The 23,437-nt window shown below is 40.9% G+C and overlaps 1 protein-coding gene across 1 annotated transcript; it reads left to right on the top strand.

Moving 5' to 3' along the window:
• The first annotated feature begins 898 nt into the window (after positions 1-898).
• Positions 899-20,592, top strand: rbis (ribosomal biogenesis factor). The gene is made up of 4 exons (XM_014180972.3): positions 899-996; positions 1,184-1,300; positions 20,012-20,128; positions 20,257-20,592. Exons 2-4 carry the CDS (start codon positions 1,190-1,192, stop codon positions 20,323-20,325), a joined length of 297 nt encoding a protein of 98 aa, XP_014036447.1. The 5' UTR covers positions 899-996; positions 1,184-1,189; the 3' UTR covers positions 20,326-20,592.
• Positions 20,593-23,437: the final 2,845 nt, after the last annotated feature.

Here is a 23,437-nt window from a genome sequence, read left to right as displayed (position 1 = left end):
AACCACCCACATAATGGCGTTGCTTAAAACCCTTTTATAAAAGTGAAAGGCTTCACACTGGGCACACATAGGTTGAATCAATGTTGTTTCCACGTCATTTCGTTGACCAATGTGGAATAGACTTTGAATTGACGTCTGTGCCCAGTGGGTTAACTCCGCCACTGAGAATACAAAACATTAAGGCCACCTGCTCTTTCCATTACATAGACTGACCAGGTGAATCCAGGTGAAAGCTATGATCCCTTATTGATGTCACTTGCTAAATCCATTCATTCTGTGTAGATGAAGGGGAGGAGACAGGTTTAAGAAGGTGTTGCTAATGTTTGGTATTCTCAGAGTACTCTCACGGACTCTTATGGAAGTGTATCAGCGGCGATACGTTGCTGCCATCTGGCGGTCATAACGAGAAAGCAACTGTTTTTGTTGCTGCCAGTAAACCGTCTGTCTTGTTAGCCGAAAACTGGCAACCTCATCTGCATCGAAGGGAATGAGGACGGTAAAATAATGATATGATAATGTCCTCAGATAAAATACATGTATTGCATATAGGCTGTAGAATAACAACATGAGGCAAAGCAACTGGAGTATAACATTTCCACATAACACTGATCAGAGGGTAGTGCGTACGACCCAGTACATCACTTGGGCCAAACTTCCTTGCCTGCAGACATTCTAGTGCCTCCTGTACCAAGTCAATGAGCGGGGGTGCAGGTTAATCGACGTATTTTGTACATGTAAATAGGGGTAACCACGGTGAGGTCTACACCTGTTGTATTCAGACATGTGACAAATAAAGTTATATTTTATTTTGCACTCCTTCTCTAACCCAGCGCGGATTCAGCACGGATAGTGTAGAAATCGAGCGCACCATGTGGGCGTTTCAATCTGTTGTCTTCGGGAGGACTGATTGGTTCAGATTTTAGTCGCATCTAAATTGCGTCAAGCTCCGTTGCTTCAACACGTTTTACATTTGCCGATAGTCGTCCACTTCTTGAGGTTTGTATATTTTGTTATTATTCTTCGAGTTTATCTAGTTATGTGGATTCACATATTGAACGCACGTGATGTTACTGTATTTTTTTTTTTTTATATATTGTGAAAACAAACTAAAACTGTATGATCACAACGGGTCGGTCTGAGCAAGCTTAGCCACCTTGCTAACAGCATACGTTTGTTCTCATAGGTAATCATGGCGAAGAATAAACAAAAAGGCAAAAAGCAGCAGAATGTTTTCCGAGTGGCCAACAAACAGACAAAACAAAAGAATAAGGCAAAACCTGTCACTTCAACTCTCAAACACGTAAGTGGATAATGCTAGCTAGCTACCATCTTAGTTAGCCAACTGTTTAGCTAATAGGCTTCACACAATAGGGTGCCCAATCAAAAACGCGTCTTTTGAACAATGAGTAAACCAATGAAGAAAACCAATGATCCAAACCTCATGTCTCTATCACAATCCGTTAAAGTTATTGGAGTTTTACCGTTGAAGGATGGCCAGAATTAGGTGACTAAATCAATGGAGGACAAAGGATAAAAAGTGGTCAGCAGGAAAGTTGCATCATGTCAACGAGGCTGGATTCTGTGCAAGAATTAAAGCTGCAATATTGATATTTTTGTCTGACCTGACCACGTTCACATTGACAGATCTATAACTCACATGTATTTCTAATTGAAGTCAAGTGTAAGGCGGTAGATCTGTTGTATGTTACTATTTCTATGCTTCCCATGCTTCATTTTCGTTTTTGCGTATTTTCTTTTGTGTTGTACGCCTGTTTCAAACAGCTGAAAATACAATATTTTTGGTTATGGAAAATATATTTCACAGTTGTTTTGATGGTACAATGTATCTTGTTTTGTCACGAACAGAAATTAGGTGAACTATTTAGAATTTTAGCAACCAGGAAATGGCGGAGCGATTCTGCATAGTGCATCTTTAAAGCTACTGGCGACCCAACACTGACAGGCTTACTTTGCATTTTAACTTTTTATCGTTCTTCTCGAATCCGCAGGACATAAAACAGAGGTAAGATGGATATTGATTTTGAGACATGACATGTAGTATTTGAGTGTGCTTTTCATATTAATGTTACATTTGTTGTTTTTCTAGATCTCACAAAAACAAGTTATATCTGTGAAATGTCAACGGCGCACTGAGCGTATACCAAACTTATTTTGAAAGTCTTTAACATTAATATCAGCTCTTTTCATGCAAATTTAGCTTTTTGTTACCAGCGGAAACAACATTGAAGATGACAACGACAAAATGTAAAATTCTAAGAAGTTGTTACGAGAAACCGGCACCACTATGTCAACAAAGCTTGGTGCGAATTATCGGATATTATATCGTAAAATGTCAATTAATTGCTGACTCTCAAATAGCCACTTGTCCCTTTTTAATATCTGGACCACGGCACGCATTGCACAACATCGGGTCTAAATGAATTGTTTACGAGGTTACCATGAATTGTTTATGACAGGGCTGTCACTCATTTTATGGAGGGTCTAGCGTCTTTTTTTCTATTAAGACCTAGACAACCAGGTGAGGGAGTTCTTTACTAATTAGTGACCTTAATTCATCAATCAAGTACAAGGGAGGAGCAAAATATTGTTTACGAGGTTAATGTTTGATTTGTTACATTCAGTAAAGAATCCAAAAAATATGGCGTTTTTATCGCCAGTAAGAAGCTGCTGACAGCTGAGAACTGCTAGCTAACTGGCAAGCAGGAAAACAGTCAACAACTTTAGGACAGACCCCTATAAATTGGCAGATTGCCATCTAGTGGCGAAAGTAAGAACTGCATTTATTTTTTATTTTTAAACAGGCATACTGAGACCTCGGAAATGTGACTGTGTGTAAATGCCAACACTATTTCATGGAATGAAGAAATTGATTAAAATACTGGAAGTGAATGGTGGAATTAAACAATTAACTATGCAAATTAGCAAAAGATGTGTGCGTTAGAAAAATAGACACTTAGCTCATATAAAATTCTGTCTCTAAAGCCGTGTTTGCTCTTTGAAGTGACACAAATTCTATTTATTTGCATATCTGATTCGACTGTATTTTCCTGGAGTCTGAACAGCCACAAAGCACGTGGAATCGGATATGATGGCGCCGGAAGAGATGCCTGCTGTTCTACGGGCTCCTAACCAATTGTGCTATCGTGTTTTTTTTTTTCTCCTGCGTTATTTGTAACTTATTTTGTACATACTGTTTCTGTCACTGTCTCTTATGACCTTAAAGAGCTTCTGGATATCAGGACAGTGATTACTCACCTTGTACTAGATGAAGATTTTTTTCTTTAATTAGTCGGACGTGAAGGATTTACTTCAGGCACCCAGCAAGGCCCAAATCCCCGTCATTCGCATGAAGAGACAGAGATATCGGAGACGCAGGTCATGGTGCCTTGTAAGGATCCAACAGCGAGTGAGTAATCCCCCTCTACCATCAGTCCTATTTGCCAACGTGCATTCATTGGATAAGAAAATGGATGAGCTCCGATCACGACTATCCTACCAACGGGACATTAAAAACTAGGGATGCACCGATATGACATTTTTGGCCGATACCGATATTCAATGTTTTCCTTGGTGCGTACTGTCACTGTGTCCGTTTCCAACTTGTCCAGCTGTGTCTGTAACATTTCACGTAAACTCTGTTTCTTGTCTGCATCGAAGTAGCAGTCCTTGTACCTAGCATCGAGCATGGTGGCGACACAGTAAAGAGGCTCAGAGAGAATACCACCGACTCGCATGTTCACAGCCTCTAGTAGAGTACTTTTGCAAGTTTTAACCCCACGGTCTGTCGGCAGTTTTGTTGAGCAGGCGTTTCAGTGCCATGACAGAGGGTATCACGTCTGCTCCAGACGCAGTTGATGAGCTTATTTCTCAAGTCAGTTGTTTGAATGGAGCTAGGAGTGTGTTCTTGTTTCCAAGTTTAAAACATGTTCTCAAATGCCATTGAAATGACAGCAGCGGTATGGGAACCAGCACATTCTTGAGCATGCAATACGGCTTTCCTCAGTACGAAATCCTCGTCGACCCACTGTGCTGTCAGACTCCGCATGCTCATGGGGCTGACATCGCTGGTCCAAATGTCAGTCGTGAAGCTAATAGCAGTGACGCCCATAGCAAGTAGTTCATGGATGTGCGTTTCAACAATACTGTGTAACTCCAGTAGGGCAACGTCTGAAAAATAGCGCCTACTTGGTAGTGTGTACCGGTGCTTGACAAGTTGGCGAAATCCAACATCATCCACGACAGAGAACGGTTGATTGTCAAGGGCAATGAATGCCGTTATTTTAGCCTTAATGGATTTCACCTTTGAGTTGTCTCACTGAAATTTTCTTACTCTTTCAAATGACTGCTCGACTAGTAGTCGCTGAACGTCTGGGGGTGTTGCACTTTCAAATGAGTAGTTGGGTTTGTGGTATTGAAAGATTTCACTTTCTCCCCTCGGGAAATAATAGCAACACAAACTTTGTATATGGCCTTTTTGTTATCTTCTCCTTTGAAACTTCAAAATAGATCCACACAGCAGACATTGTGGGCTAGGTTAGGAATGCTGTGTTGTAAGTGTAGCGTTATATTTTCCGTGGCGTCATTACGTCATCTACCTACGTTATACAGGTATGCACGTCAGCTTTGACGGGTTGCAGAGGGTCGGAAACTTTCCGGTAAATTTCCAGTATTTTCCATGGGAAGTTAAGCCCAGAAATTTGGGGAATTTTGCTTAAAATCATCAAAAATGTTAGCTTATAAAAGTGATTTTTTTTGTTGTTGTTGGATACACAAGGCAATTCTAGGTCTTGTGGCATATTTTGGTTAACCTTTCTGGGCTAGGCGGGACGTTAGCGTCCCACTCTATTCAACAGTCGGTGGAATCGCGTGGCGCGAAATACAAATACCTCAAAAATGCTATAACTTCAATTTCTCAAACATATGACTATTTTACACCATTTGAAAGATAAGACTCTCGTTAATCCAACCACATTGTCCGATTTCAAAAAGGCTTTACAGCGAAAGCAAAACATTCGATTTTGTCAGGAGAGTACCCAGCCAAAAATAATCACACAGCCATTTTCAAAGCAAGCATATATGTCACAAAAACACAAACCACAGCTAAATGCAGCACTAACCTTTGATCTTCATCAGATGGCACTCCTAGGACATTATGTCATACAATACATGCGTGTTTTGTTCAATCAATTTCATATTTATATCAAAAACCAGCTTTTTACATTAGCATGTGATGTTCAGAACTAGCATTCCCACCGAAAACTTCCGGTGAATTTACTAAATTACTCATCATAAACGTTGACAAAATACATAAATTATTTGAAGAATTATAGATACAGAACTCCTTTATGCAATCGCTATGTCAGATTTTAAAATAGCTTTTCGGCGAAAGCACATTTTGCAATATTCTGAGTACATAGCTCAGCCATCACAGGCTAGCTATTCAGACACCCGCCAACTTCGGGGCTCACTAAACTCAGAATTACTATTAGAAAAATTGGATTACCTTTGCTGTTCTTCGTCAGAATGCACTCCCAGGACTTCTACTTCAACAACAAATGTTTTGGTTCCAAATAATCCATAGTTATATCCAAATACCTTGGTTTTGTTCGTGCGTTCAGATCACTATCCAAAGGGTAACGCGCGAGTGCATTTCGTGACAAAAAAAAAAAAAAATGTTCCTTTACCGTACTTAGAAGCATGTCAAATGCTGTTTAAAAGCAATTTTTATGCTATTTTTCTCGTTAAATAGCGATAATATTCCAACCGGACAATGTCGTATTCATTCAAAGAGGGAAAGAAAAAAATAGCGAGGTCTCATGAACGCGCATCTCCAGTCTCTCTGTCACCAGGCAGACCACTGAGAAACTGAGCTGCTGTTATCTGCCCAGAGACAGGAGATGCGTCAATTCGGTTTCTGAAGGCTTTAGAGAGCCAATGGAAGCCTTAGAAAGTGTCACGTAACAGCACAGATACTGTAATTTCGATAGAGATGCAACAGAAGGACTACAAATTGGCAGACTGGCCACTTCCTGCTTGGAATCTTCTCAGGTTTTTGCCTGTCATATGAGTTCTGTTATACTCACAGACACCATTCAAACAGTTTTAGAAACTTCAGTGTTTTCTATCCAAATCTACTAATAATATGCATATTCTCGTTTCTGGGCAAGAGTAGTAACCAGTTTAAATCGGGTACGTTTATTATCCGGCCGTGAAAATACTGCCCCCTATCCCAGACAGGTTAAGCTATCCCCAATTCGATGGAATTGCAACCCTATGCATGCACAGTGTCTTTTTCCATCACATGTGCAGTGCATTCATCACATGTACAGCTGATTTTCAAGATCTTGCACACTAATGAGATGCTTTTGAGACCACACTACTACACTGTCTGAGCCAAGGACTACATGCTTTCTGGTAAGTTTTGATTACAATGCTGGGTGGGGTGAATATATTTTATATGACACAATTATTTGATAACTAGTAAATAGTAGCCTACAGAAAAGTGTTTAAATCATTTCTAACTTGTTAACAATTTCTGCTACTAAGTTGCAAAAACTGTGGGTTTTATCTTGCTTGAGCCTGCTAACTGAGGAGTGTTAATTACTTGTTTCCATACATGTTTCATTTTAAAACATTTATCTCACAAATGAGTTGTTTAATCTAACTGCTTAACTATTTATCTGTACATAGACTTGTATTAGGTTTTTTTTTACTCATTTTTTTCTAATCTTTACAGGAAAATGCCATGGGCACTATCTGATGTGTGGAGACATTTCACTGCAGCTAATGTAGAAGGAAAAGCTGTGTACATTTGCAAATACTGTGCCAAATCATATGTGAAGAATGCAACAAAGCACTTTCATCAGGCCAAGTGCATAAAGTTCCCTCAGTGCTCACAACAAGCAACCTCTGACAAAAAGTCCCTCTATTTCTATTCGAGTTGAAAATGATGAATCAGACATGTTAATGACAGCAACAGCTCATGGTCCTCCTAGAATCAGAGGTCTTTTTGACTCAGTGGAGGAACGTAGTCAGAGAAATGCTGATGAATGTCTTGCTCGAGCTGTGTATGCAACTGGTTCACCTCTGATGCTCACAGGCAATGTGTATTGGAAGAGATTTCTGAATATTCTTCGCCCAGCATACACCCCTCAAACCAGACATGCTTTATCTACTTATTTGCTGGATGCCGAGTTCAAGTGAAGGTCAAGCAAATCATAGAGAAAGTAGACTGTATTGCAATCATCTCTGATGGGTGGTCGAATGTTCGTGGGCAAGGAATAATTAACTACATCTCCACGCCTCAACCAGTATTCTACAAGAGCACAGACACACCGGTCTCTACATTGCAGATGAGCTGAAGGCAGTCATCATTGACCTTGGACCACAGAAGGTATTTGCATTGGTGACAGACAAGGCTGCGAACATGAAGGCTGCTTGGTCTAAAGTGGAGGCGTCCTACCCTCGCATCATTGGCTGTGCTGCTCATGCGTTGAGTCTGCTGCTCAAGGACGACATGGCACTGAAAACAATGGATACACTCTACAAGAGAGCCATGGAAATGGTTAGGTATGTGAAGGGTCATCAAGTTATAGCAGCAATCTTCCTCACCAAGCAAAGTGAGAAGAATAAGAGCACCACATTGAAGCTGCCCAGCAACACCCGGTTGGGGTGGTGTTGTCATCATGTTTGACAGTCTCCTGGAGGGGAAGGAGTCTCTCAAAGAAATGGCCATATCACAGTCTGCCGATATGTACAGCCCCATCAAGAGGATCTTCCTGGATGAGGTATTTTCGGAGAGCGTGGTAAGCAGCCTGAAACTCCTGAAACCTATAGCAGTAGCCATTGCACGGATTGAGGGAGACAATACCATCCTGTCTGATGTTCAGACTCTGCTTGCAAATGCAAGAGAAGAAATCCGTACTGCCCTGCCCAATTCGCTGTTGCTCCGAGCAGAAGAAACTGCAGTTCTGAAAATCATCAAGAAGCGTGAAGACTTCTGCCTTAAGCTCATACACGCTGCAGCGTATATTTTGGACCCCAAGTATGCTGGCAAGAGCATTCTGTCTGGTGCAGAGAGCAACAAGGCCTATGGTGTCATCACTACCGTGTCTCGCCACTTTGGCCTGGATGAGGGCAAGGTTCTTGGCAGTCTGGTGAAGTACACTTCCAAGCAAGGGCTTTGGGCTGGAGATGCAATATGGCAGTCGTGCCAACATATCTCATCAGCCACCTGGTGGAAGGGACTTTGTGGGTCTGAGGCTCTTTCCCCTGTTGCCTCCATCTTCCAAATCCCACCAACATCAGCCGCCTCAGAGCGCTACTGGTCCTTGTTTGGGAACACGCACACCAAAGCACGCAACAGGCTGACCAATTACAAGGGTAGAAAAATTGGTGGACATCCAGGCAAATTTGATGATTTTTGAGCCTGACAACGAGACATCCTCAACAAGGTTGGAAAGTGACAGTGAAGATGAGGCCTCAGTCTGATGTTAGAGGTGGACATTGAAGAGGAGAAGACATGGAAGCCTGAGAGGAAGACAACCAAGCTTTAGTTTCTAGACTATAATTTTACAGATGTATGTTGAAAATGTTTTTGGGAGATGCGATGGGTCATTCAATATTCCCTTTTGTTGTTCAGTGAAATCATCCCATGTGAAGTCAACTCATTTAATTAAAGTTCAATTCGTAACAATTTTTTTATTTATTTATATTGGAAGAATTAATCATTTGCAATTTGTCTACTTATGATAAGGTAAAAGGTTTATGTTTGTCTCCATATGATATGGTAAATATATCCAATGCAAAAAATATCTACATTTAAATGTTATTAATTTGCATATATTCCCGTTAATTCCCACGGAAAGTTTCCACCTCTTACTATTCCCCAAAATGTGCAACCCTAGCTTTGACATTGGTTTTGCATATCAGCGTTAAACTATTCATAGTGCCGATGTTGGCATTTTTAGCTAATATCGGCTGAATCTCATATACTTACCGATTTATTATATTTTTAAATATTTAAAAAAAATTTTTTTATATTATTAAAAAAAAAAATGGTACATTTATTTTTTTCAAATATTTAATTTTTTTTGAAGAAAAAAAATGTATTTTTTTATTTATTTTGTAATATCATGCATCCCTATTAAAAACTGTAATATCTTATGTTTCACCCGAGTCGTGGATGAACGAGGACATGGATAACATACAGCTGGCGGGGTTTTCGGGCCATCAGCAAGATAGAACAGCTGCCTCCGATAAAACAAGGGGTGGCTGTGTCTCTGTTTAAATAACAGCTGGTAAAGGAAATCTGATATAAAGGAAGTCTCAAGGTTTTGCTCGCCTGAGGTAGAGTATCTCATGATAAGCTGAGAGTTTTCATCTATATTTTTTTGCAGCTGTCTATTTACCACCACAAACAGATGCTGGCACTAAGATGGCACTCAACAAGCTGTATAAGGCCATAAGTAAAAAATAAAATACTCATCCAGTGGTGGCGCTCCTAGTGGCCGGGGACTTTAACTTAAATCCGTTTTACCTAATTTCTACCAGCATGTTACATGTGCAACCAGACAGGGAAAAAACTCTAGATGACCTTTTACTTGACACACAGAGACGTGTACAAAGCTCTACCTCGTTCTCCATTTGGAAAATCTGACCATAACTCTATCCTCCTGATTCCTGCTTACAAAAAAAATTCATCAGGAAGTACCAGTGACTCGCTCAATAAGGAAGTGGTCAGATGACGCAGATGCTAAGCTACAGGACTGTTTTGCTAGCACAGACTGGAATATGTTCCGGGATTCTTCCGATGGCATTGAGGAGTACACCACATCAGTCACTGGCTTCATCAATAAGTGCATTGATAACGTCGTCCCCACAGTGCATAACCCAACCAGAAGCCATGGATTACAGGCAACATCCGCACTGAGCTAAATGCTCCACTTTCAAGGAGCGGGATTTCTCATAAACCTGGACGCTTATGAGAAATCCTGCTATGCCCTCCGGCGAACCATCAAACAGGCAAAGCGCCAATACAGGACCAGGATGGAATCGTACTACACCGGCTCCGACGCTCGTCGGATGTGGCAGGGCTTGCAAGCTATTACAAAGGGAAGCACAGCCGCGAGCTGTCCAGAGACACGAGCCTACCAGATGAGCTAAATAACTTCTATGCTCGCTTCGATGCAAGTAACACTGAAACATGCATGAGCATCAGCTGTTCCGGACGACTGTGTGATCACGCTCTCCGTAGCCGACGTGAGGAAGACCTTTAAAAAGGTCAACAGTCTCAAGGCCGCAGGGCCAGGCGAATTACCAGGACGTGTACTCTGAGCATGCGCTGCCCAACTGGCAAGTCTCTTAACTTGTTATGGATAGGGGGCAGTATTTTCACGGCCAGATAAAAAACGTACCCGATTTAATGTGGTTATTACTCCTGCCCAGAAACTAGAATATGCATATAATTAGTAGCTTTGGATAGAAAACACTCCAAAGTTTCTAAAACTGTTTGAATGGTGTCTGAGTATAACAGAACTCAAATGGCAGGCCAAAACCTGAGAAGATTCTGTACAGGAAGTACCCTGTCTGACCATTTCTTGGCCTTCTTTGTCATCTCTATCCAAAACAGAGGATCTCTGCTGTAACGTGACACTTTCTAAGGCTCCCATAGGCTCTCAGAAGGCGCCAGAACGTAGAATGATGACTCTGCAGTCTCTGGCTGAAAAACAGTAGCGCATTTGGATAGTGGTCGATCTGAGAACAATGAGATGGGTGCGCGTGTGCACGTGAAGAGTCCATTTTACATTTTCAGTCTTTGAACGAAAACAACCACTCCCGGTCGGAATATTATCGCTATTTTACGAGAAAAATCGCATAAAAATGAATTTTAAACAGCGTTTGACATGCTTCGAAGTACGGTAATAGAATATTTTGAAATTTTTTGTCACGAAATGCGCCGGCGCGTCACCCTTTGTTACCCTTCGGATAGTGTCTTGAACGCACAAACAAAACGCCGCTATTTGGATATAACTATGGATTATTTGGAACCAAACCAACATTTGTTGTTGAAGTAGAAGTCCTGGGAGTGCATTCTGACGAAGAACAGCAAAGGTAATCCAATTTTTCTTATAGTAAATCTGAGTTTGTTGAGTACCAAACTTGGTGGGTGTCAAAATAGCTAGCCTGTGATGGCCGGGCTATCTACTCAGAATATTGCAAAATGTGCTTTCACCGAAAAGCTATTTTAAAATCGGACACCGCGATTGCATAAAGGAGTTCTGTATCTATAGTTCTTAAATTATTTTATGTTTTTTGTGAACGTTTATCGTGAGTAATTTAGTAAATTCACCGGAAGTGTTCGGTGGGAATGCTAGTTCTGAATGTCACATGCTAATGTAAAAAGCTGGTTTTTGATATAAATATGAACTTGATTGAACAAAACATGCATGTATTGTATAACATAATGTCCTAGGAGTGTCATCTGATGAAGATCATCAAAGGTTAGTGCTGCATTTAGCTGTGGTTTTGGTTTTTGTGACATTATATGCTAGCTTGAAAAATGGGTGTCTGATTATTTCTGGCTGGGTACTCTCCTGACATAATCTAATGTTTTGCTTTCGTTGTAAAGCCTTTTTGAAATCGGACAGTGTGGTTAGATAAAGGAGAGTCTTGTCTTTTTAAAATGGTGTAAAATAGTCATGTTTGAAAAATTGAAGTTTTTGGATTTTCGAGGAGTTTGTATTTCGCGCCACGCCCTATCATTGGATATTGGAGCGGTGTTCCGCTAGCGGAACGTCTAGATGTAAGAGTTAATTGACATTTTCAACCTGTCCCTGACCAAGTCTGTAATACCAGTATGTTTTCAAGCAGACCACCATAGTCCCTGTGCCCAAGAACAACAATGACTGCCTAAATGACTACCGACCCATAGCACTCACGTCTGTAGCCATGAAGTGCTTCGAAAGGCTGGTCATGGCTCACATGACACCATTATCCCAGAAATCCTATACCCACTCCAATTTGCATACCGCCCTTACAGATCCACAGACGACGCAATCTCTATTGTACTCCACACAGCCCTTTCCCACCTGGACAAAAGGAGTACCTACACTTCCGGTCAAAAGTTTTAGAAGGCCTACTCATTCAAGGGTTTTTCTTTTATTTTTTACTATTTTCTACATTGCAGAATAATAGTGAAGACATCAACTATTAAGTAACACATATGGAGCCATGTAGTAACCAAAAAGTTTTAAACAAATCAAAATATATTTTATATTTGAGGTTCTTCAAAGTAGCCACCCTTTGCCTTGATGACAGTTTTGCACACACATTCTCTCAACCAACTTTGTGAGGTAGTCGCCCGGAATGCATTTCAATTAACAGGTATGTCTTAAGTTAATTTGTGGAATTTCTTTCCTCCTTAATGCGTTTAAGCCAATCGGTTGTGTTGTGATAAGGTAGGGGTGGTATACAGAAGACAGCCCTATTTGGTAAAATACCAAGTCCATATTATGGCAAGAACAGCTAAAATAAGCAAACGGAAACAACAGTCCATTACTTTAAGACATGGTCAGTCAATATGGAAAATGTCATGAACTTTGAAGGTTTCTTGAAGTGCAGTAACAAACCAAGCGCTATGATGAAACTGGCTCTCATGAGGACCGCCACAGGAATGGAAGACCTAGAGTTACATCTGCTGCTGATGATAAATTCATTAGAATTACCAGCCTCAGAAATTGCAGCCCAAATAAATGCTTCAGAGTTCAAGTAACAGACACATCTCAACATCATCTGTTCAGAGGAGACTGCGTGAATCAGGCCTTCATGGTCAAATTACTGCAAAGAACCCACTACTAAAGGACACCAATAAGAGACTTGCTTGGGCCAGAAACATGAGCAATGGACATTAGACCAGTGGAATTTGTCCGTTGGTCGTGAGACATGGTGTGGGTGAACAGATGATCTTTGCATGTGTATTTCCCACCATAAAGCGAGGAGGTGTGATGGTGCCTCCCTGTGGCTCAGTTGGTAGAGCATGGTGTTTGCAATGGTGTTTGCAACGCCAGGGTTGTGGGTTCGATTCCCACGGGGGGCCAGTACGGAGAAAAAAAAATGTATGAAATTAATTGAAATGTATGCATTCACTACTGTAAGTCGCTCTGGATAAGAGCGTCTGCTAAATGACGTAACTGTAAAATGTGTGGGGTGTTTTGCTGTTGACACTGTCAGGGATTTATTTAGAATTCAAGGCACACTGAACCAGCATGGCTACCACAGCATTCTGCAGCGATACGTCATCCCGTCTGGTTTGTGCTTAGTGGGAGTATCATTTGTTTTTCAACCGGACATTGACCCAACACTTCTCCATGCTGTGTAAGGGCTTTTTGACCAAGGAGAGTGATGGAGTGCTGCATCAGATGACCTGGCCTCCACAATCCCCTGACCTCAACCCAAATGAGATGGGAAGAGTTTGACCGCAGAGTTTAGGAAAAGCAGCCAACAAGTGTTCAGCATATGTGGGGACTCCTTCAAGACTGTTGGAAAAGCATTCCAGGTGAAGCTGGTTGAGAGAATGCTAAGAGTGTGCAAAGCTGTCATCAGGGCAAAGGGTGGCTATTTGAAGAATCTCAAATATAAAATATATTTCGATTTGTTTAACACTTTATTTGGTTACTACATGATTCCATATGTTATTTCATAGTTTTGATGTCTTCACTATTATTCTACAATGTAGAAAATAGTAAAACATTTATAAAAACCCTTGAATGAGTAGATGTTATAAAACTTTTGACCGGTAGTGTACATGAGAATGCTATTCATTGACAACAGCTCAGCGTTCAACACCGTAGTGCCCTCAAAGGTCATCACCAAGCTAAGGACCTTGGGACTAAACACCTCCCTCTGCAACTGGCTCATGGACTTCCTGACGGGCCGGCCCCAGGTGATAAGGGTAGGTAACAACACACCTGCCACGCTGATCCCTACACAGGGGCCCTTCCTGTACTCCAATGTTCACCCATGACTTCATGACCAAGCACGACTCCAACACCATCATTAAGTTTGCCGACGACACAACAGTGGTAGTCCTGATCGCCGACAACGATGAGACAGCCTATAGGGAGGAGGTCAGAGACCTGGGAGTGTGGTGCCAGGATAAAAAAAATAAACTCTTCCTCAACGTGATCAAGACAAAGGAGATGATTGTAGACTACAGAAAAAGAAGGGCTGAGCACGCCCCCATTTTCATTGACGAGGCTGTAGTGGAGCAGTTTGAGAACTTCAAGTTCCTTAGTGTCCACATCACCAACACACTGACTCACCACCTGGATTAGGTCTTATATAGCAAAATTTGAAATTGTTTTTTACATTGGATAAAAGTAGACTCCGAGCTACAAAATGATATATCATACAATATATGAGGAACAATGGGAATGTAATTCTGCTTTGAAAGTTGATCAACTTGTAAACTCATTTTTGAGAAAATTGCCTTTTGAATGTTTTGATATCAAGTGAAGTTCTTTGTCTACACCCATTCAGCATCGTTCACACCGTCTTAAGCTTTAGCCCCACCCATCTTGGAGCGCTCTCGGAGCGCAAACTTGAAGCTCTGGCCGATGATTGTTTACCTCAGGATAACATGAAAACAGCCTAACCAGCTCTCCTGGCAACAATTTCATTACACTTTTTTGCAGACGTTTACTGACATGGGCCATAATTCAATGGGTGTTGTGCACATATCATGTAATGTTAGCTAACAACCATACCTAAACACGCGTGTCAACATGCGCAAATTGATTTTGATCCCGCCCACACCAAATGCAACCACAACACGCAGGTTGAAATATTAAATCAAACTCTGAACCAATTATATTAATTTGTGGACAGGTTGAAAAGCATTAAACATTTATGGCAATTTAGCTAGCTAGCTTGCAGTTGCTAGCTAATTTGTCCTGTGATATAAACGTTGAGTTATTTTTCCTGAAATGCACTGCGACAAGTAATCCATCCACACACTACTCCAACAATTTATCCACACTCCGTTCATCTTTCAATCACCCACGTGGGTATAACCAATGAGGAGATGGCACGTGGGTATATGCTTCTATAATCCAATGAGATGGGAGAAGCAGGACTTGCGCCGCGTTCAGCGTCACGTAATAGAACTGACTTCAATTTTAGCGGTTGGCAACGCAGATGCTTGTTGGCGCATGCGAGCAGTGTGGGTGCAATTGAATGACATGTATGTGTAAATTTATTTTGCAGCGCACGTGACATGAGAGGTGTGGTCAGCATGTAACGAGCCAGCCAGCCAACTAGCATTAGCTAGTTAATGAACAATGCCACAGTGCTGGGAGCTAACCAACCAGGTTCAATGTTAGCTAGTTAACATTAGGCTCTAACTAGAAAAGCAAACGCCTCTGGGAAATGAATAATAACGTCATCTAGGGAGCCAGCCAGCTAACGTTAGCTAGCTAGCTAACAGTACACTTTAGCTTGAAATTAAACAAATTAGGAATGTGTAATATCTGAAAACGTTGCTAGCTAACGCTAGACTCTTACCTGTATACATCATCATGCATGATGGATGCGTCTCCCTGTCAGGAATGCCGTACCACGGTTGCCCTTAGTTTGAAGATGTAATCCGGAGACGGGTGTTTTCTCCATCTCTTTAGCTATCATACTTTAATTCCACTGATTTTCAAAACTTGATTTTCCAGGAAGTGGATCGCAACACTTATGCAGCTCCACTACACAATACATTATTAAAAAAGCCATGTTTGACAGAATTACCAACACAGACAGACGAGCTTAAATAGACAGAAGCCTTCTATATGACAGACCAATCCTCTCTCGGCATGTACAGCCCACTCATTATCTCAGCCGATCATGGCGAGTGGGAAGGCTGCTAACTTTTTCTGTGGTTTAACCAACAAGGCTCGCAATTTAACAATTATATTTGTATTTACAGATGGCATACAAGTTTGTTATTAAGGACCATGAAAGTTCACATGTTCGACAAGCCATTTCTGCCAACAAACGCATTATGATAAAAATATATTTTTTACGTTCAAACGGCTCTCCTGTGAAGTCTTGACTTGCAACATACGCCTAGTTTCCTGAATCAGGTCACAACTATCATGGTCCAAACATAACAAGACAGTTGTGAAGAGGGCATGACAACGCCTATTCCCTCCCAGGTCCCCAGATCCTCAGTTTTACAGCTGCACCATTGAGAGCATCCTGACTGGTTGCTTCACCGCCTGGTATAGCAACTTCTCAGCCTCCAACCGCGAGGTACTACAGAGGGTAATGCGAATGGCCCAGTATATCACTAGGGCCAAGCTTCCTGCCATCCACTACCTCTATACAAGGAGGTGTCAGAGGAAGGCACAAAAAATTGCCAAGGACTCCAGCCACCCTAGTCAGACTGTTCTCTCTGCTACCGCACGGCAAGTGGTACCGGAACTAGGTCCAAAAGGCTTAACAGCTTTTACCCCCAAGCCATAAGGCTCCCAAACAGCTAATCAAATGGCTACCTAATTTTCATTGTCCCCCACCCCCCATTTTTACGCTACTGCCATTCTGTTTATTATCCATGCATAGTCACTTTACCTCTAACTACATGTACATATTACCTTGACTAACTGGTGCCCCCGCACATTGACTCTGTACTGTTACCCACTGTATGTAGCCTAGCTACTACTATTTTATTGTTGCTCCTTAATTATAAAATGTATTTGTGTGTGTATATATATATATTTTTTTACTTCAGTTTATTTGAGTAAATACTTAACCAACAATGCAGTTAAGAAAAGTGTTAAGGGCTTATAAGTAAGCATTTCACTGTAAGGTCTACACTTGTATTTTGTGCAAGTGACAAATCAAATTTCATTATTAGCCACATTTCAAACCACCTTCATTCGTGGTTTAAAGTCAGATACAAATCTTATTCCTGGCCATGTGAACGGTCCAATCTGATGGTTTTTAGACTGTTATTCGGCATATCTTGTTGGTTGCCAGCTACAGTTAACTAGCTTGTTAATTGTTAACAAACAAGTTAGTGTATGTGCTAGAACAAAACAGCTAGCTAGTTGACTGCTGTGGCTAGCCAAAAATGACTTGTTTTGAAAGTTGGATCATCTTATCCTTTGAGGCTTAGCTTGCGACATAACTTTTGAGTGATAGAAAGCACAAGCACCACCAATCAGCCTACACCATTGCACACACACCTGTTGTTACTATGACAACTAGCGTGGCCTTGTCAGCAAATTACTGCCGTCTGAACACACACACACACCTGATTTGGTGGATTTTTTTAAACTGAGTTGAGCGTTAAGGCCTACAGTGTGAACAAGGCTTAATAAGTGGCTGTTGTGATTTAAGCAAATAAACGCCCGGGCTATTAATTGAAGTGGTGTGGTAGGTTCAGAAATGGGAGTTTTGGGATATAGTGTTAATGTTACAGTATGTTACGTTTGGTATGGTTACATAACATAGGACACTTACAGTGCATTCAATAAGCATTCAGACCCCTTGACTTTTTCCACATTTTGTTACGTTACAGCCTTATTCTAAAATGGATTAAATCGTTTTTTTTTTCTCATCAATCTATACACAATACCCGATAATGACAGTGAAAACAGTTTTTTAGAATTTTTTTGCAAATGTATTAAATGAAAAAAAAAATGGAAATATCACATTTACATAAGACCCTTTACTCAGTACTTTGTTGAAGCACCTTGGGTAGCGATTACAGCCTCAAATCTTCCTGGGTATGACGGTACAAGCTTGGCACACATGTATTTGGGGAGTTTCTCCTATTCTTCTCTGCAGATCCTCTCATGCTCTGTCAGGTAGGATGGGGAGGGTCGCTGCACGGCTATTTTCAGGTCTCTCTAGAGATATTCGATGAGGTTGAAGTCCGGGCTCTGGCTGGACCAATCAAGGACATTCAAAGACCTGTCCCAAAGCCACTCTTGTGTTGTCTTGGCTATGTGCTTAGGGTTGTTGATCTGTTTTGCCCCACTCTGAGGTCCTGAGCGCTCTGGATCAGGTTTTCATCAAGGATCTCTCTGTACTTTGCTCCGTTCATTTTCCCCTTCGATCCTAGTCTCCCAGTCCCTGCCGCTAAAAAACATCCCCACAGCATGATTCTGCCACTGCCATGGATGATTCTGCCACTGTAGGGATGGTGCCAGGTTTTCCCCAGACGTGACGCTTGGCATTCAGGCCAAGGAGTTCAATCTTGGTTTCATAAGACCAGAGAATCTTGTTTCTCATGGTCTGTCTTTTAGGTATCTTTTGGCAAGCACCAAGCGGGCTGTCGTGTGCCTTTTTACTAAAGAATTGGCTTCTGTTTGGCCACTACCATAAAGACCTGATTTGTTGGAGTGCTGCAGAGATGGTTGTCCTTCTGGAAGGTTCTCCCATCTCCACAGAGGAACTCTAAAGCTCTGTCAGAGTGACCATCGGGTTCTTGGTCACCTCCCTGACCGATGCCCTTCTCCCCCGTTTGGCCAGGTGGCCAGGTCTAGGAAGAGTCTTGGTGGTTCCAAACTTCTTCCGTTTAAGAATGATGGAGGCCACTTTGTTCTTGGGGACCTTCAATGCTGCAGACATTTTTTGGTACCCTTCCCCAGAGCTGTGCCTCGACACAATCTTATCTGTTAGCTTTACGGACCATTCCTTCGACTTCATGGCTTGGTTTTTTTCTCTGACATGCACTGTCAACTGTGGAACCTTATATAGACAGGTGTGTGTGCCTTTCCAAATCATGTCTAATCAATTGAATTTACCACGGGTGGAATCCAATCTAGTTGTAGAAACATCTCAAGGATGATCAATGGAAACAGAATGCAACTGATCTCAATTTCGAGTCTCATAGCAAGGGGTCTGAATACTTATGTAAATAAGGTATTTTTTTTCTTCATAAGTTTGCAAACATGTCTAAATCTGTTTTCGTTTGTCATTATGGGGTATAATGTGTAGATTGAGGATTTAAAAAAAAAAAAATGTAATCCATTTTAGAATAAGGTTGTAATGTAGCTAAGTGGAAAATTTAGAAGGGGTCTGAACACTTTCCGAATGCACTGTAAGGCAAAAACGAAAGGAGTTGGAGTTGGTATATAACGCAAACGTCTAGCAATCCAAAGGTTGCGTGTTCTGTCTCATCACGGACAACTTTTTGAATTTTTGCTAATTAGCAACTTTGCAACTACTTAGCCTGTTACCTTACCCTTTCCCTTCCCTTAACCCTAACATTAACCCTTTACCCTTAACTCCTAACCCCTAACCTTATAGCTAGCTAATGTTAGTATTAACCACCTAGATAAAGTTAGCTGCAACATTGGTATTTGTAACATATCACATATTTTACTAATTCGTAACATATTGTACAAATTGCAATTCTTAACATGTACAAAATGGATGATGGACATCCACAAATGAATACATATGAAACATAACATATCATACTAAATGTAGTGTCTCAGATTTACATACAGAATATTACGAAATACTCTTATGCTGGGGGATCAACTAGCTACAACAATGCTGTTTTTCAGGTTCCCTGATTTTTGGTATAAGCATTTGTTGATGGTGTTTCTCTAATTAATCCCATTGGAGTCATAGCCTAGTTACATTCTGACTGAATGCATTGAAAGAATTCACCCACAATGCCATAAAGTAAGTATTCAGCCTGCCACTGTCTCAAAATGCCAACTTTTTACTTGGCAAACTTTTCTTGGAGATACTTCCAAACTTTACTCGATTTGGAAAGCTCTGGTGTCTTATCTCCTGTGGATAGTTCCCTGTTAAACCCTGACACTCAGCAAATGCTCTGTGAAAAAAATGACTTCAACAGGTTGTTGTCATCTCACCATAAGATGGTTGTTCCTGAAGGTTAACTTATCCGTCTTGTATATGTATTGTGCAAGGGTAGTATTTGACACAGTTGCTGACAAGTTTTTTTTTTCTTCTTTGTACACAGATCAATAAAGTGAAGAATGAGAAGGTGGAGAACCTGAATAAAATATTTACAGAGGTCCAACGGGATGTCAGAAGTGTATCAAAATGCACTGCTCCGGTGCCCAGAAAGCCAACACCGGTAAGGTTAAACTGAGAATCAATGGATTACCTGACAGAGTTGAGTGTGCTAAGTATCCTCCATCTGATGGTTGTCTGATTTGTCTTCCTTTATCCTTTCTCAACTCTTGTTTTTTGTTTTTATGTCAGGTTGTCCGCGAAGCACCGAAAGAGTCTGCGAATGTTGACGGCGCCACCCAGCTGTTCTCTCAGCTATAGTACGGAATGGCTGCACGAAATGAAATCTAGTTACAATTCGAACAGTCCACACTGCCCCATTCACATAAGGGGCATCATCTCCACCTTGTGTGGAATGTAATATGACTAATATCATATGATGACGATATGTAAATATGATGATATTTTAACAAAAATGTGTGCAGATATTTGAAGAATGTGAAGGATGCATTTGTGAGAGGTTGACACATGCTGTAAAATTATAGATTCCCTGTTGGATACATCTGTCAAATATAATGATCAACAACCTTAAGGTGTCCGTTGCATGTATCGATGCTGATATTGATCTCTCTTCACAAGACTGCTGCCAATGCTGAATGCCAGGGTCTTAGTAGCACACAGTATTTCATTTATGAAGGTAGTTTTTATTGCATTTTCACTCTTGATGAGATATTGTACTAAGTAATAAGTTGTTCTTGGATAATCTACTGTATGATGCGTGGGTGTATCAGTAAATCACTCGTTCTTCTCCTTTTTTAAATAACTTTAGGAGAACTACATCTCGGCGCAGTGGCTGGTTTTAAGTATGCTGGGCACATTCAGCGGTAGCCAGTTGGTTGTGCTTTACTGATGTGCTCCTGATTGCCTGTCTCTGTGGACAGCCACCTGTGTGGAGACTGTATTTATTCAGTCAGTAAGCATGGGGCTGTCACAAGGCATATGTGTGCCTGGGAAGTGCTGCAACTGAGACTCCATTCGCATTTTACATCTTGTACCATGCTTCTTTCTGTAAGCTGTTTTTCTGGAGGTGGTTATTGGTGAAATGATATGTAATGGCAGATTGTTCGATATATGTTAAATCCTGTGTTTCCAATCTCATTAGTCTTTTCGAGGCTTTAATCTTAAAAGTGTCACCACTTAGAACTTAGGTGCTAAGCAGAATATTCCTGAAATATCCCCCCTCCCCCAAAACTGACTGGTATGAGGTGAGTGGAACAGTGATACATGTTCAGGGCTTAGCTAAAACACTTTTCTGAACCTTGAAGTGAAGCTAAGGTGCCAGGACATTACATTTTCAGTGTAGGCCTATATACATGCATTTGTGAGAGTGTAGCTGTTGTATTTAATACGGCAGAGGAAATGGTTCTCTTGGTTCTGAATGATTGGACACAGTGGGGTTAGTGTGACAGCTGCTACAGTGTAGAGGTTTCAGACTGGCCTTGGGGCCAGGTACATCCCATTGAGATTCCAGATGGAACAGCTAGAGACAGTGGGGTGGCACCATAATACCCTGGGGGAAGAGAATACATATCACACATGAATTTATATAGAACTGAAAAACACGATCACGCACACGATTACGTTGACTTATGCAGTAGAAACCCTCCATCCAGCTACACTACAAAGCACAGTGGGAGTTTTATCTACACCCTACTAAGGTGAGAAAATCTCATGGACGAAAGGGTTGTGTGGTAGCACAAGACATTGTGCCTGGCCTGTCAATTCCGTTTCCACAGTAGGTGGCATCATTTCAAGCATGACTTGATCTTCAAAAGGGGTCCTCGTGACAGGACCATAAAGCGCGAGAGAATTTTCTAAGAAAAATAAGATTGTCTGAGTTTTAGATGGTCGCTGTCTACTGCCTGGTTGTTCTGAACTTCTAAATGGCGCTATTGACGCTATCAGTGGTTCTAAAACAGCGTGATTATTATATCGCTCATTCTACACATATCAATGTCACCATGACAGATGCAGTTTTTGACAACATTCCAGTATGCTATCTTGAGTCTGCTTCCTTGAATCTGCTGTGGTACATTGTTCAAATTAACTTCTAAATTTGTGAAGTACAACAAATTTAGTTTGGCCTAGAATGTTATTTAGAGACTCATCAATTCTGCCCACTCAAAAAAAGTTATATGAAGGCTATTACCTTTTATTTTTCGGCTTATTGCTGAAACGGCAAAATACTAAAATGGCTGACAATTCAAATGCCACAGTGCATTTTAGATGCAGATACAGTATATCACCATAAGGTTAGCAGCTCAAAGCTTGAGATAAAGTTCTGACTTAATCAACTATAAAGACAATTGCTTCTGAAGTACGTTCTTCTTGCCATTTTTTCTACATTTACTTAGTACTGACCACTGAATGTCATTCAAAAATGCAACTGCATTGGAAGAGTTATAATATATTTTTTAAACTATTATTTAATCATCTGAATTTAGCCAGAGGAAAAAATGAAATGATTTATTTACATATGGAAGTAAACAAGACATAACCCATCTGATTAATTAGGTGTGTCAGGAAGAAGATGGCTTTGGGCCTAAGTAATTTATTGTAATTGTTTTTTTCCTAAATAAGAATCTAATGAGGAGCTCGATATTTTTATGTCCACAAGGTGGTGCTATTAGAAGACTTAAGGGTTGGCCAACGACTGGGTGTGTCATGGTTGGGCTCAATTCCAGAATTGATTTGAGAATGCCTCATAAATTCCAATACAACTTTTGAATTTCAATTGAAATTGTAAATGGATACAAAATTGCAATTTGAATTAAAGGAAATATAATACAATTAAATTCAAATGCCTCTTCTATTCTATATTAGGTGAAGTTTATACAAATATATACTGAACAAAAATATAAACGCAACATGTAAAGTGTTGGTCTCATGTTTCATGAGCTGAAATAAAGATCCCAGAAAATTTCCTAAATCGCTCACATTTTGTGCACGAATTTGTTTACATCCCTGTTAGTGACCATTTCTCCTTTGCCAAGATAATCCATCCACCTGACAGTTGTGGCATATCAAGAAGCTGATTAAACAGCATGATCATTACACATGTGCACCTTGTGCTGGGGACAATAAAAGGCCACTCAAATGTGCAGTTTTGTCACACAACACAATGCCACAGATGTCTCAAGTTTTGAGGGAGTGTGCAATGGGCATGCTGACTGCAGGATTGTCCACTAGAGCTGTTGCCAGACAATTTAATGTTCAGTTCTCTACCATAAGCCACCGCCAATGTCGTTTTAGAGAATTTGGAAGTAATTTTGATTGGCTGGGCCTGGCTCCACAGTGGCCTCCATCGTTCTTAAATGGAAGAATTTTGGAACCAAGACTCTTAGCGCTTGCCACCCGGCCAAACTGAGCAATC

Source organism: Salmo salar, chromosome 29, assembly GCF_965601325.2.
Source record: "Salmo salar chromosome 29, fSalSal1, whole genome shotgun sequence".
NCBI lineage: Eukaryota > Metazoa > Chordata > Actinopteri > Salmoniformes > Salmonidae > Salmo > Salmo salar.
The sequence above is the reverse complement of the archived record's forward strand: the minus strand, read 5'-3'. Positions and strand labels throughout refer to the sequence as shown.

Excerpts from the sequence above, each read along its gene's own strand:
- rbis (XM_014180972.3), top strand. The coding sequence starts at position 1,190 with ATGGCGAAGAATAAACAAAAAGGCAAAAAGCAGCAGAATGTTTTCCGA. Across the intron at positions 1,301-20,011 it reads TCACTTCAACTCTCAAACAC|ATCAATAAAGTGAAGAATGA; the intron begins GTAAGTGGATAA and ends CTTTGTACACAG. Across the intron at positions 20,129-20,256 it reads TGCCCAGAAAGCCAACACCG|GTTGTCCGCGAAGCACCGAA; the intron begins GTAAGGTTAAAC and ends TTTTTATGTCAG.